Raw genomic sequence first — 14527 nt, 5'->3', positions numbered from 1 at the left:
AATGCCTCACAGCTTATGGGATCTTAGTTCCCTGACGAGGGAGGACCCTGGCCCAGCAGTGAGAATGCTGAATCCTAACTACTAGATTGCCAGAGAACGCCCCCAAATTACTTTTTTGATTGTTGATAATTTGTGACAGGACTGGATCCAGCTTATCTGTCATGGATGTAATAGTTGTACAGAGCTTATAGCAGCACGCCCTTGTGTCAGTGACCAGTGCTGCTCCTGACCCCTCTGTGCTTCTACATCCTGATTCCCACCCTCATGTGCTTGCACTGACACAGGGGAGCAGAGTCCAGTTCCTCTTCCACCACTGACCAGCCCTGTGCTCTTTACACTGTGACCCCTAGCTTCATCTTCTGAAAAGAGAGGCTTAGGCCCCCAGATGAAGATTAAGGTCTGCCTCAGCCCTGGACTGCGGGTGCTTTGAGAAAGGTGGCTGTGAGCCTTGCCTCTTGGATCAGGTGATGGTCTCTGAGGGGCAGTTGGTCTTCACTGTGTGCCATATCCTTGAGAAACTGTCCCTAGAGCAGTATTTCTCAGCCTCAGCAGTGAATTCTCTGTTTGGGGGTGTTCTTTGCACTGTAGGGTTTAGGAACATCCCTGCACTCTGCCCTGAGAGTCCAGGAGCCCCAGGGGTGACAGCCAAGAGTGTCTCCATTGGTTGCCAGGTGTCTCTTGGTGGCAAAATTGTGCTCCCTTGCTACCTTGAGAACCACTGACCTGTATCATGGCATTAACCTGTCTTGTACACAGAAAGTTTTTCATAATCTGGGATGTTAGAGGTAATTGCAGAGAGCTGTTTTGAAATGCTGCAGACTGTGTTGGTTTCTGTGTCCCCTGGGTGTGACTCTGACATGTTTGACATCGTCTGTCTATATGGAGGTCTTGCTCATTCAGGAGGATTTGAGACCTGTTACCTACAACATCCGGTTAATCACAGACACTGTCTTAGTAGTCTTTCAGTGGTTTGTCTTGGATAGTTGGGAATACTTTGTAGTCTCTCTTTAGATAGTGCCCTTCCTTCAGCTGACAGAGTGTGACCAAGATAAGGAGCTGTTGTTTTGTGGTATTGGTGTGTTTCCTTGAAACTCATGTTCTTTTTGTAGCTGGTTCAGTTAAAACATAAGTACAGTCAGTTCAGTTCAGTTCAGTCGCTCAGTCGTGTCTGACTCTTTGCGACCCCATGAACCGTAGCACACCAGGCCTCCCTGTCCATCACCAACTCCCGGAGTTCACCCAAACTCATGTCCATCGAGTCGGTGATGCCATCCAACCATCTCATCCTCTGTTGTCCCCTTCTCCTCCTGCCCTCAATCTTTACCAGCATCAGGGTCTTTTCCAATGAGTCAGCTCTTCGCATCAGGTGGCCAAATTATTGGAGTTTCAGCTTCAACATCAGTCCTTCTAATGAACACCCAGGACTGATCTCCTTTAGGATGGACTGGTTGGATCTCCTTGCAGTCCAAGGGACTCTCAAGAGTCTTCTCCAACACCATAGTTCAAAAGCATCAATTCTTTGGCGATCAGCTTTCTTCACAGTCCAACTCTCACATCCATACATGCTGCTGCTGCTAAGTCACTTCAGTCGTGTCCGACTCTGTGTGACCCCATAGACGGAAGCCCACCAGGATCCCCTGTCCCTGGGATTCTCCAGGCAAGAACACTGGAGTGGGTTTCCATTTCCTTCTCCAACACATCCATACATGACCACTGGAAAAACCATAGCCTTGACTAGACAGACCTTTGTTGACAAAGTAATATCTCTGCTTTTTAATATGCTATCTAGGTTGGTCATAACTTTCCTTCCAAGGAGTAAGCGTCTTTTAATTTCATGGCTGCAGTCACCATCTTCTGTGATTTTGGAGCCCCCCAAAAATGAAGTCAGCCACTGTTTCCACTGTTTGCCCATCTAGTTGCCATGAAGTGATGGGATCGGATGCCATGATCTTAGTTTTCTGAATGTTGAGCTTTGAGCCAGCTTTTTCACTCTCCTCTTTCACTTAAGCATGGTCAGTCTTAGAGTCTTCCAGGTTGATGGAGTGTAAGAGGAGGACTGTGAGATTGAGGACAGGAGAAGGGGGCAATAGAGGATGAGATGGTTGGATGGCGGCATCAACTCAATGGACATGAGTTTGAACACACCTGCGAGATGATGAAGGACAGGGAAGCCTAGCATGCTGCACAGAGTTGGACGTGACAATAGAACATTTCACTGATAGGGGTTGTGGGATTATTGTTAATTTTGTGGTTGTTTCTTGAATCATACATAGTATGGGCAAATAATATTCAGATTGGTTGTCATTTGTGTGTAGGAGAGTTTTCTAGGACTCTAAAAATTATCCTTCTGTAGTGCCTTTTCTTCATCCATTTCATTTACAAAATAAACGCCTATCCGTTAAACTCTGTAGGAGCTGTGTCCCAGAGAGTAGGACTGATGACGGCCTCAGAATGACAGTTACAGATTGGGAGAAACGGAAGGTGCTGGGAGTCTCTTTCCTGAGAGTGCAGTTGAGTGTTAAGGGAAGGAATCTGAACAAATTGAAAGAAAGGAATTATACTTGTGGATGAGCTGTTGGAAAGTTGGGGGTTCTGCTTGGAGCTCTTTAATTCATGGTAGGTCAACAGGTGATAGCACCTGGCTGGCAGTGGAGCTCTGCCAGCATAGGCCTGCAGTATAGGCCTGGCCCTTGATTTTTCTGTTACTGGGTGCCCTAACAGTCTGAACACACACTCTTCCATGGTGGAAATTTATCTAACCCAGTGAAGTAGGTTGAGCATCTTTTCGTGTATTGGTTGGCCATTTGTATCTCTTCTTTGGCAAAATGTCTATTTAAGTCCTTTGCACATTTCAAAATTAAGTCATTTGTCTTTTTATTATTGAGTTGTTAAGAGTTCTTTGTATATTCTAGATACCAGTCCCTTATCAGGTATATTATTTGCAAACCTTTCCTGTCATTCTGTAGCTGTCTTTTCCTTTTCTTGGTAGTGTCCTTTGAAGTACAAAAGTGGTACTGTTTAATGATATCCAGTGTATTTTTTTCTTTAGTTACTTGCTTTTTTGTTGTCATATATAAGAAGTCTTTGGCTTAATTCAAGAACATGAAGATTTACCCCTGTGTTTTCTTCTAAGAGTTTTACAGTTTTAGCTCACACATTTGGCTCTTTGATCCATTTTGGGTTAATTTTATGTATGGTGTGAGGTAGGGGTTCAGTCTTTTTTCTTTGCATGTGGCGATCCAGTTGTCCCAGCACCATTTGTTGAAAAGATTATTCTTTTATCCTTTCTCTATTCAATTGTCTTGATCCCATTCTTGAAAATCAGTTAATCATAAATTTGAGTGTTTATTTCTGGACTCTCACTCCTATTGATCTGTGTTACTATAATGATGTCAGTACCTTATTATGACTCCTATTGTAAGAAATAAGACAAAATAATTCCAAGGTAAAGCAAAAGTATCAGACATAATACCCCTCAACTTTTTTTATTTTTTATCAGCATACATAATTCACACTAGTTTCATTTCTTAAATTATATAATTACTATGGTAACTTCTAGAAATACCTATAAACTTTGAAGAAAAAGGAACCTCGAGGAGAAGAAATGTGCAGTTTAACAGAAAATTAAACCAGCAATCCTTCACAGTCCTAGGGCTAACTCATAAGTATCCCAGATAGACTGATAATTACCGGAGCCATCAGTGTAGGAATTTGTTGACATATATTTTACTTCATAGTTGCTCCTTCATCAATGCTTAGTAAAAGGGAGGATTGGCCTTCACCCTTACAATACTGGATATGTGGGAAGGGACCTCACTCACCAGTAAAGTTGCTGTGTCTTGTTGGGTGGTGTTGCTTGCTCTGGTACAATGTACATTTTGCTCTGTAACTTTTTTCTTTAGTGACATATTAGTGATGTTTCTGATATCTGTTACTGAGTAACAAGCTGCCCCCAAACCTTGTCATTAAACAATCAGTTCAGTTCAGTCGCTCAGTCGTGTCCGACTCTCTGCAACCGCGTGAATCACAGCACGCCAGGCCTCCCTGTCCATCACCAGCTCCCGGAGTACACTCAAACTCATGTCCACAGAGTCGGTGATGCCATCCAGCCATCTCATTCTCCGTCGTCCCCTTCTCCTCCCGCCCCCAACCTTTCCCAGCATCAGAGTCTTTTCCAGTGAGTCAACTTGTCGCATGAGGTGGCCAAAGTATTGAAGTTTCAGCTTTAGCATCAGTCCCTCCAATGAACACCCAGGATTGATCTCCTTTAGAATGGACTGGTTGGATCTCCTTGCAGTATAAGCGACTCTCAAGAGTCTTCTCCAACACCACAGTTCAAAAGCATCAATTCTTCGGCGATCAGCTTTCTTCACAGTCCAACTCTCACATTCATACATGACCACGGGAAAAACCATTGCCTTGACTAGACGGACCTTGGTTGGCAAAGTAATGTCTCTGCTTTTTAATATACTATCAAGGTTGGTCATAACTTTCCTTCCCAGGAGCAAGCGTCTTTTAATTTCATGGCTGCAATCAGCATCTGCAGTGATTTTGGAGCCCAAAAAAATAAAGTCTGACTGTCTCCACTGTTTTTCCATCTATTTCCCATGAAGTGATGGGACCAGATGCCATGATCTTTGCTTTCTGAATGTTGAGCTTCAAGCCGACCTTTTCACTTTCATCAAGAGGCTTTTGAGTTCCTCTTCACTTTCTGCCATAAGGGTAGTGTCATCTGTATATCTGAGGTTATTGATATTTCTCCCGGCAATCTTGATTCCAGCTTGTGCTTCTTCCAGCCCAGCGTTCCTCATGATGTACTCTGCATATAAGTTAAATAAGCAAGGTGACAATATACAACCTTGACGTACACCTTTTCCTATTTGGAACCAGTCTGTTGTTCCCTGTACAGTTCTGACTGTTGCTTCCTGACCTGCATACAGGTTTCTCAAGAGGCAGGTCAGGTGGTCTGGGATTCCCGTCTCTTTCAGAATATTCCACAGTTTATTGTGATCGACACAGTCAAAGGCTTTGGCATAGTCAATGAAGCAGAAATAGATGTTTTTCTGAAACTCTCTTGCTTTCTCCATGATCCAGCGGATGTTGGCAATTTGATCTCTGGTGCCTCTGCCTTTTCTAAAACCTGCTTGAACATCTGGGAGTTCATGCTTTACATACTGCTGAAGCCTGGCTTGGAGAATTTTGAGCATGACTTTACTAGCGTGTGAGATGAGTGCAATTGTGCGGTAGTTTGAGCATTCTTTGGCATTGCCTTTCTTTGGGATTGGAATGAAGACTGACCTCTTAAACAATAGCAGTCATTTATTTCTCTCGGGAACTTGCAGTTTGCTCTGGACTTGGCAGGAGGATCTGCTGCTGCTCTGCTCTGTCTGGGACCTCAGCTGGGCTGACTCGCATTGCTGCGGGTTGAACAGCTGGGGGTGAGCAGGACTTGTCCTCTCCTCATGGAGTCTCGGGCCTCTCAATGATATACTTGAATGTAGTTGCAGCTCAGCAATAGTTAGATTTCTCTCCTAGCAACCAGGGCTCTTAGAGCAACTGGCAAGGGACAGAGGTGGAAGCTACCAGGTTCTTTCTATCTTGCCTTGAAAGTCATGCAGCAGGTGTGTTGTGTTCTGCTTCTCATACACAAGTCAGGAACAATACAAGGTCTGCAGACCAGAGGCATGGTTTGTTGGCAAGTCATTTCTGGAAACTACTAACGTATGTAGCTAGAATGTGTGTTTTCCTGCCAGTATGTAGTCTTATTATGAAGAATGTCATCTCCAAAAACTTCCTTAAAATGACTTTGAATTTATGATGCCCAATGCTTCATTTCTCCCCAGGTATTTCTTTAGTAAAACGAGAGTGTTTCCTGTGATAGAAAATATAGTCATCAGGTTCAAATTCATTGAACAATTTACATTTGTATCAGTGAAGGGTCCTGTCTTCAGTAAAATTATCGCTGTCATGAAATTATATCCCATATTAAATAGCATGAGGCAATTATGAGACAAAAACTGCTGGAATACCAAGCAAAAATGGGAACAAATCTATTAGATTTAGGAGACTTAAATATTCTCGTTTGATCAGGAATGTCCAGGATCTGGTACCATAGGGTTGACCTGGTAGTGTAGATGAAATTTATATTCTGCTATTAAATTACAATTAATCAAAGTCAGAGCAAGTCAGTGATAAAATATATCCTCCATTGTTGATAGTTATTAGCAAAAGAAAAATAGAAGAATAGTTCCTTAACCTTGTAGAGGGTCTTGCCAGAACCATCCAGTTAAGTGAACACCACACTTAACTGGAAGTCATCTGGTGAGGTCAGAAGAAGCCTGGGGGTGCTGCTGCCCTGTGTCTCCTCCAGCCAGACTGGCTCATGTGGGTTAGGAATTTCAGTCACTCTGAATCATGCTTTATTGTTAGACCTAGCCAAGGAAAAATCATACTGGCACATACATAAGTATTCTGGATTACTGACGTGTCCTTGTAGGTATCTGGGAGTGTGACGGAGCCAGTGTTAGCTCCACAGTGTCCCTGGGGAGGCAGGGTGATGACTTGATCTGGTTTCCTTGTTGGTTCTGTGGGACCTCAAGCATGAAGAAAGGTGACACTTGCTGACCCACAATGGTGTATACAATTTATAAAAAAAGTTTTCTTGTAATCAGTTTTTGTCCTGGTCTCTTTTGACCTCATGATTTCAGTTTGGTATTCTAGTTTAAAGTCATCAGGATTTCACTCCTAGGGTTGAAAGTGTATTTTAGTGTCCTTGGTCCAAGATAGAGTCATCAGCCCCTACCTTCTGTTTGGACCCTCACCGCTCATAGCTGTTTATCCAGTATTCTGGAGCCTGGTGTCCACTTGCTGTGCTGTGGCCAGACTGCACCTGTATTTAGACCCAGCGCTCTGTTCCACTGCCCAGCCCTTTGCTAATCACAGTGAACATTGCCCACCTTCTTAGTAACTGCCACACGTCTCATTTACCCTATTCTGGCTGTTGGCTCTGTGGATAACTATTCTGTGTTCATTAGGTATGTTAGAAGAAAGACAGCAACACTCCTGTCTTGGACAATATGTAGGTTTTGAAGCAGCAGTAATTTTGACGCTCTGTGTCCTCTTTCTGTTGCAGATGTAGCTGCCATAGCCAGTGGCCGTGAATTCCTGGTTACCTCAAGTCGGGTGCTCCTGGACACCATACTGCAGCTTCTAGGGGACCTGAAACCCGGACAGTGTACCAAACTCAAAGTGTATGGTGGCTAGTATTGAAAAGTTCATGTTTATTTACATATGAGTTAGAATTTGCTGATTGGGCCTCTTTTTCAAGCAAATGCAGTTAATTTAGCTATAGCTCTAAAAAATAGAAGAAACAAATTTCCTGGAGAATTAAGGGATGCACTCTCTATTTGATACTGTTTTAGAAAAATAATACAAGCAAAGCGAATCTTCCCACCTCAGGGCAATCAGTGAGTCCCAGATGCTGTCATGGGTGAACTTCAGACTAGGTGATGGCTGTGGCAGCACCCCACTTCCAGGGACCAGAACCTGGACTTACTTTCCACTGGTGTGTAACAAGTCACTACGCACTTAGTGGTTGAAACAATGCCTCGTCAGGGTCTGTAGGTCAGAGGTTTGAGTGGGCTTGCTTGGTATCCCAACAGGGCCTCACGAGGCCCAAATCAGGGATGGTCCAGTTGGGTCTCTTTCCAGAGGTTCTGAGTGGGACTCTGCTTCCACGTGCATTCAGGTTGCTGGAGGAACCCAATTCCTTGTGTTCACAGGAGTCTGGGCCCTATCTCCTTGCTGGCTGTCAGGTGGGGCCACGTTTAGCTTCCAGGGGTGATTGAATTCCTTATCACCTGACCCCCACCACATCTTCAGATCACAGCAACTCCCTAATCTTTTTTACACTTTGAAACTTCTTCGATTTCTTCTTCTCCTACCAGCCAGAGAAAATGCTCTGCTTTCGATGGGGTCATGGGTTTACATTTGGCATAACTGAATAAACTCCTTTTTGATTAACTCAGAGCCAGCTGATTAGTGACCTTTGTTGTATCTGCTGAGTCTCACTGCCTTGACTAGGTAACTTAACACGTTGTTGTTGTTGTGGTTTAGTTGCTAAGTCATGTCTGACTCTTTTGGACTCTGCCAGGCTCCTCTGTCCATGGGATTTCCCAGGCGAGAATACTGGAGCGGGTTGCCATTTCCTTTTCCAGGGAACCTTCCCGACCCAGGGATCGAACCCATGTCTCCTGCACTGGCAGGCAGGTTCTTTACTGTTGTGACACAGGAAAGCCCAGCTTAACGTGACCAGGGCGTTACGTGTCGGCCGCAGGGCTGAGGATAGGAAACCTTGATCCATTTTCGGATTCTGCTACTGCACCATTTATTTCGGTTTTGCTTTTACTTCTTGGAGCACGTTATTTAACAGCTTCTTTAAGTCTTTGTCAGATACTTCTCATATCTGTGTCAATCTGTGTCATCTTGGCTTTGGTGTGTTTTGATTCTCTTGTTCCACATGAGTTGGGATTTTTCCTGCTTCTTTATAGGTTGAGTAATTTTTGGATTGTATCCTGGACATTTGAATATTATGTTTTGAGGTCCTGAGTCTTGCTTAAATCTTAGGGGAAATGTTGATGCTTTGTTTCCGCAGGCAGGCAGCCTGGTTGGGGTCAGGTCACAAGTTCTGACCAGTCTTCTCTGTTTATGGCTTCCGTGTCAGTTCCTTTTTTTGTTGTTGTTTTGGTTTTAGCCACATTACGTGGCTTGCAGGATCACCGTTCCCTGACCAGGGATTAAACCTGGGCCATGGCAGTGAAAGTGCTGAATCCTGACTGCTAGACCACCAAATCCTAACCACTCCCATCAGTTCCACTTTTAAGAAGCCTTGGCTGTGCTGTTGGGTCTGCCCCTCACATGTATTCCTGTCCGAGACCTGGATGATGTGATATTTTAGTTCTCAGAGTCTAGTACATACTGCTTATGATCAGATCCACACACGCATAGCTGGGTTGAGGCCTGGAGTCTATAGGCGACCTTGTGGGGTCACATTCTTGAGCTTCTAACTCTCCATGATGTCTTGGTGCTTGTTTGTTCTCAGGACCCCTCTTTAGTCCTTCCCCTGGAAGGCTGGTTCTCTGTGTCCTGAGGTGTCACGTTCTTGCACTGTGCCCACACCCAGGGCAAGTGCTGGAGTGCAGAGGATCCCAGTTCCTTTGGGCAGTGAGGACAATTCCCTTCCCACAGAGTTTGTGTTACCTGAGGGCTCCCACCACCAGCCTGGTCACTGCTCCCCCTCATCTCCTCGAGCCTGAGCTGGGCTTCTCCTGGCCTGCTCCGTGTGGGTCAGGGCCTCCTTGGGCTTGGGGGCTGAGAGGTGAACTGCTGGTTTGGTGGTTCTTACAGTTACGGTCTTCTTCACAATCCACCGGCTTCTGTTTCCTTTTCTGGGGCCTAAACTAGCTGCTCCGTGTATTCTGTCTGGAGTTTATGGCTCAGTCAGAGACAGCGAGAGGGTGGGTGTGTAGACTCAGTCTTCTCTGGAGCAAAGCTCTCTGGTCCATCTAAGTGTGTGTATGTATGTGAGCAGTACGTGCAGTACAGCGTGACATGAACTTACCTAGTGGCGTGTGTATTTTTACAAGTTGTATGTGGATCTTGTTACCCTTGTAAGTATTTTGCATCAAAGAAAAAGTAACATTTGAATTATGTTCTCAGTATGGATGGACATTTGTGTTATTTTCATGTTTTACTCTACAAGTATAATGTTAAAGTGAACATCTTTGGCACACATGTCCTTGCTAACCTGTGTGAGAGTTCTTTGAGGAGTTTTCCCAGAAGTGCAGTGTTTGAGATAAAGGACATGCACATTCAGTTTTATGAAGCAATGCCCCATGGGTCACCAGAGTGCACACTTGCACGCACACTGCACAGAGCTCTGTCTTCCCACTCCCTCGTCAGTTCTTCATGGTTCTGTTCTTGTAAAGAACACTCACGTTACCTCTGTTTCTGTCTTTAGGTTTAACTTACAGTGAGGGTGAGACTCTCTTCACATGTTCGTAGCATGAGTTTTTTCCCTGAATACCTGTTGCCCATTTTCTGTTGGGTTGTCTTTTTCTTAATGATTTGTTATCGTTCTGTTGTCTCCTGCTTCTGTGTCTGTACACGGGCAGTGTTTGCGGGGCCAGCCAAGCCCCTCCTCCAGTGTCTGTGGCGCGGTGTGGGGCCTGGGTGGGTCTCTTCTCGCCTCTCTGGATCTGGTGCATGGAGCCCTCTGCCTCTTTGTCCTGATAGGCTCCTGTCCACTGCAGAGGGCAGTGGGAGGACCGCCTGCAGAGACGTTTGCTTGCTTACTTGACAGGCTTCCGTCTGACTCCTGAACCCAGTGTGAGCAGCTGTCAGCCTCGAGCCCTCTTGGGGTCACTGAAGCAGTTCCCCTGCTTGGCTGTTTCCGGCTGCCTCCTGATACGCACACTGTCACCCACGTCCTGCATCGCTGCTGAAGTCCATTCCCGAGTGCTCTGAACTAGGACCTCTCATTCCGCAAGAGCTTCCTTTGCTTTTTGACCTCTTCTTGACTTGACTGTATCTTCCCTTTTTCTTGGGGATTTTACTTTCCTTTCCACCTTCATGATCAAAGGCTGCTCCTTTTCAGCCGCTTGGATACCTCAGAGCCAGAGATGGGGATTTAAGAAAAAATTATTTAGAGCAAGTTTTTAGTTTCACAACAAGATTGAGAGGAATATACAAAATTTCCCCATAAACCTCTGCCCCTGCTCCCCAGGCATGGCTCTCCCAATTATCAGCATGACTTACAAGAATTTTTTTTACCAAGGCTGAACCTGCTTTGATGCGTTGTAATTGCCCAGAGACCATAGTGTACCTGCGTTCGCTCCAGGTGTGGTCCGTGTGTGGAATTGGGCAGATACATCATGGCCCACGTTCACTGTTATAACAGCATGCAGAGGGTCCTGGACTTTGTCGTGTGCACTGTCAGCCTCTGAGCTGAAGCTCCATCTCGGTCCTCAGACATGTGCTGCTGTCGCGGTCAACTCCTTCCTCCCATTGCCTCCAAACCTTGTTCTGCACTGCTTTGCTCTCCTCCAGTCACTCCGTTGGCTGCCCAGCTCACTTGGATCCGCTGGTGAGGCGTGTCTAGGTTTCCCTTCCTCTGTCAGCAGCCCTGGGCCCCTCCCCACCATCTCCTGAGCGCTTGCCTGGACCAGCTGTCACCTGCTCCCTTCCTGGTTGCCGTGGTGCTGGAGGAGAAGGTTTCCAGATGCACAGTCATGCCGGTTCACCCTCCTCTGGTCCTGAGTCCCCTGCAACCCTCATCTGTCCTTTATTTCTCTGCAGCATAGGGTTGGGAGTCCCTATGAGACAGGTGCTTTCCTGTGTGCTCCCCAGGGAGAACTGGCGGGCGTGGCTTACCCCCCTTGCTGCCTCACTCTCTACCCTCCTCACCATCAGTTCTCTCATGTGGCCTTGTGGGCTTGGGGGGGCTTTCGCTAGCTCTACTTTTGCTTAGTTGCTCTCTGGGACTTTGCTCAGTTGTCGTCTCTTGCTTTGGCATCTCCGAGTTCTCCCTCCCCACTGGCTCCTTCCCAGCCTGCGTTCTCCCAGCTGTGCTCTGACCACTGTCCATAGGACCCTGGGGTTTGTATTGACCAGCTCTGCAAGGACCTGGGTGGCTTTGAATTTTCTACGACATGGCGCAGCTTCCTGGGATGAAGGGCTGGTTCATGGCACCGTGTTCCTTTTGCTTCTCTTGAAGTCCCGATGGGCCCTGGGGGTAAGTGGCCATATTAACAGACTTGACTCTCCCCAGGGGCCCCAGGGCCCCCTCTTCGGTGACAAATGGGATGTTGTGACTTGACCTCCATGAGTTCTTTCAATGTTGTGTCCTCTCAGGCCATTTAATTTCTCACTAGCTCCAGTTTATCTGCCTTTTCTTTGGAAGTCCCTTGCTAAACTCTCCAAATCTAGAAACCTCCGGCGGCGTCTGGTGGTTGGATGCCAGCAGGCCCTGGGGCTTCTCAAGGTGATTGTGCTGACGGCAGGGTGGCGGGGTCGCTGTTGGCTGTGTTGTTTAAGCCTCGGCATTGGTACCTCCCAGGGGATGACCTTCCTGCTATGCCAACCAGGACTGTGTTCTCTGTTGATAGTTTTTACATCCTCATCAGCCTCTGGCATCTGCACCATGTGGCCACTTGATAGGACTGTGGGCAGCCCCAGGCCGGCCCAAGGCCAGGCACTGTCTGCCAAGGCTGGGGAAGTGAGTTCTGGCAGGTGGTGATGAGCCTCTGGGTGGGGGGGCTGGATCCTGCCCACCTCTTCCTCATGCGGCCAACCCTCTGGGTGTGAAGTGTCTGAAGTTTCCCCATCCTCACCAGCATCACCCCTTACCCTTCCACCTCCAGCCACAGGGCCTCAGCCTGGCACACAGAATGCCCAGCACAGGCAGAGTCTGGGCTGCTGTGTTCAGGGTTGTGCCCTGACCCTGGGATTGCTGAGGGTCCCCAGGCGTCATGCTGGCCCTGGGTCTGGCATGGTGGACCCTCAGAGACTCCTGGTTGTGTCTTGTTTTCCCCCTGGAGTCACGTGACACTGGTGCTGCCATTCTCCTTGACGCCCAGTAAGAGCTGGAAAAACTCGTTATGAGTTTCACATTGGAGATCTGGATTTCAGGAATTAGGGTTACTTCCAGCGTTTTAAACTCTCCCCAGAGTCTTTTATATACAACTTTCTTATTGCCCAACCTTCTTTATGATTTTACCAGTCCTGTTGACACAAACCACAGGAAACTTTTTGAGCTCTTGTTCTCGTTGCTTCTTAGGGTCAGTGTGGGAGCCAGACCTGCTGAATGGGTTGAGTAAAGTCCCCGCTGGAGAGCGGGGGCCACTGGGGGATGAGCTGGAGGGCAGTGGCAGGGAGGGGTTCTCCATAACTCTTCAGCCACTGCTTAGTTCTCCATAAGGTATCATTGAATGGGTTGGGTAAAGTCCCCGCTGGAGAGCGGGGGCAACTGGGGGATGAGCAGGAAGATGGAGAGAGGGAAGTCCTGGGGGGTGAGCTGGAGGGCAGTGGCAGGGAGGGGTTCTCCATAATTCTTCAGCCACTGCTTAGTTCTCCATAAGGTATGCACCGCCCCCCAACGCTGGACCTGGGGTTCGGCTCCATGAAGTAGGTTTACTCTGTAGCAGCGCTGGTCACTGACACTGCGTGCTTCACCACGCAGGGGCCCCTGAGCATACAGCGTGTGCAGTCAGGAAGGGCAGCTGCTCTGCAGAGTGGGCTTTAGAGAAATTCCTCTGGGGATGGGGTACTTGTTCCCCCTGCTTGCAGTTACTGTTGGTTTATTCCCCCAGCTGTGTTCTCCCCAGTTGTTACCAATAGTTTAGTGATTGAGAAGCCCTGCTTAGGACGTCTATCAGGTCCTGTGGTACAGAACCAGTTTGTGAACGCCACAGGAAGACCCGTCCCCGCTGTGTGACCAGACCAGTCCTACTGCATGTCGAATAGGGGCAGCTCCAAGTGACTGTGTCAGCCCTGCAGAACGGAGCCTCAGTGAGTGACGATTCACCATCAGGACCAACTGGCTGACTTTGCCTGTAGACACCCGGCCTCCAAATGGGAGAGAACTGACCTGGGATAATCAGAATGCCAGAATGTACTTCTTGGAAGGTGATTCTGGAGGCTTGTCCATAAAATGTCTTAAAACAGTAGAGGTATTTTAGAACTGAGTTTGGTGCGCTGAGCTTAGAGAGGGAGATCTGAGCACACGCTTCAGGGTGTGTTCAGTGCTTTGTCGTCATCTTCCGTTCACTGTAAGCTTCTAGACAGCACAGACTGTGTCCTCAAGGCCTGGTACACAGAGGTGCTCAGTGAATGTTGCTGAATAAGCAAATGAGAGGCAAATACTCACTTTCTGGGTTATGGTCATACTTGTTTGTTGTTAGAAGTTATACAGTGTGTTACTGTGCATTCGGGTGGCCTGACACCCCTTCACTTAGGAGTGACTTGATGCCAATTGAAAAGAAATCTTCAGACATGATCAGGTTTCTAAATGGTTTTCTAGTCACAACTTTGGTAATATGGGATGGTGGAAAAGTTATCATTAAGGACATTATAAATAATTTATCATGATGTTGGTTAACAGTTAAGTGTTCTGAAGAGGAAAGTATGTTTTAAAGACAAAACTTAAATATATTCAAAGTCCTTAATTTGGAGTTACAGCATTTTCAGATATTAACAAAGGTTAAGCAACTTCTGAAAAGTTTATGTCCAACATTTTGGGTCTGGAACTAATATATATTATTTTCTAGGCAGCAGAGCTTTCAGCCACAAAATGTTTACCATCTGTTGAGTACTGCATTAGAGCATGGTAACCAATGCTGAGTATAACCTCAGTTCTTTTGAAAGGCGTTTTTAGGGTTTTAGCCTATCAAGTTTGATCCTTCTATGTATATTAAAGAAACAAGCAGGGCTTCCCTGGTGGCTGAGTGGCAAAGAATTTGCTTGCCAATTC

General features: G+C 46.7%; 1 protein-coding gene across 2 annotated transcripts in view; it reads left to right on the top strand.

Annotated features, from left to right (window-relative positions):
- HSF2BP (heat shock transcription factor 2 binding protein) overlaps nucleotides 1-14527 on the top strand; it is an 83242-nt gene that overhangs the window by 29713 nt on the left and 39002 nt on the right. For both annotated transcript variants that reach the window (XM_055414837.2, XM_055414827.2), the window contains exon 7: nucleotides 7133-7250. In XM_055414837.2, coding sequence (XP_055270812.1) covers nucleotides 7133-7250 — 118 coding nt within the window. The remainder of the gene's footprint in view (nucleotides 1-7132; nucleotides 7251-14527) is intronic.

Source organism: Moschus berezovskii, chromosome 1 (assembly GCF_049115385.1).
Source record: "Moschus berezovskii isolate FMDL1 chromosome 1, NW_MosBer_1.0, whole genome shotgun sequence".
In the NCBI taxonomy this organism is placed as follows: Eukaryota; Metazoa; Chordata; class Mammalia; order Artiodactyla; family Moschidae; genus Moschus; species Moschus berezovskii.
Note: the sequence above shows the minus strand (reverse complement) of the source record. Positions and strands in the feature narration are given on the sequence as shown.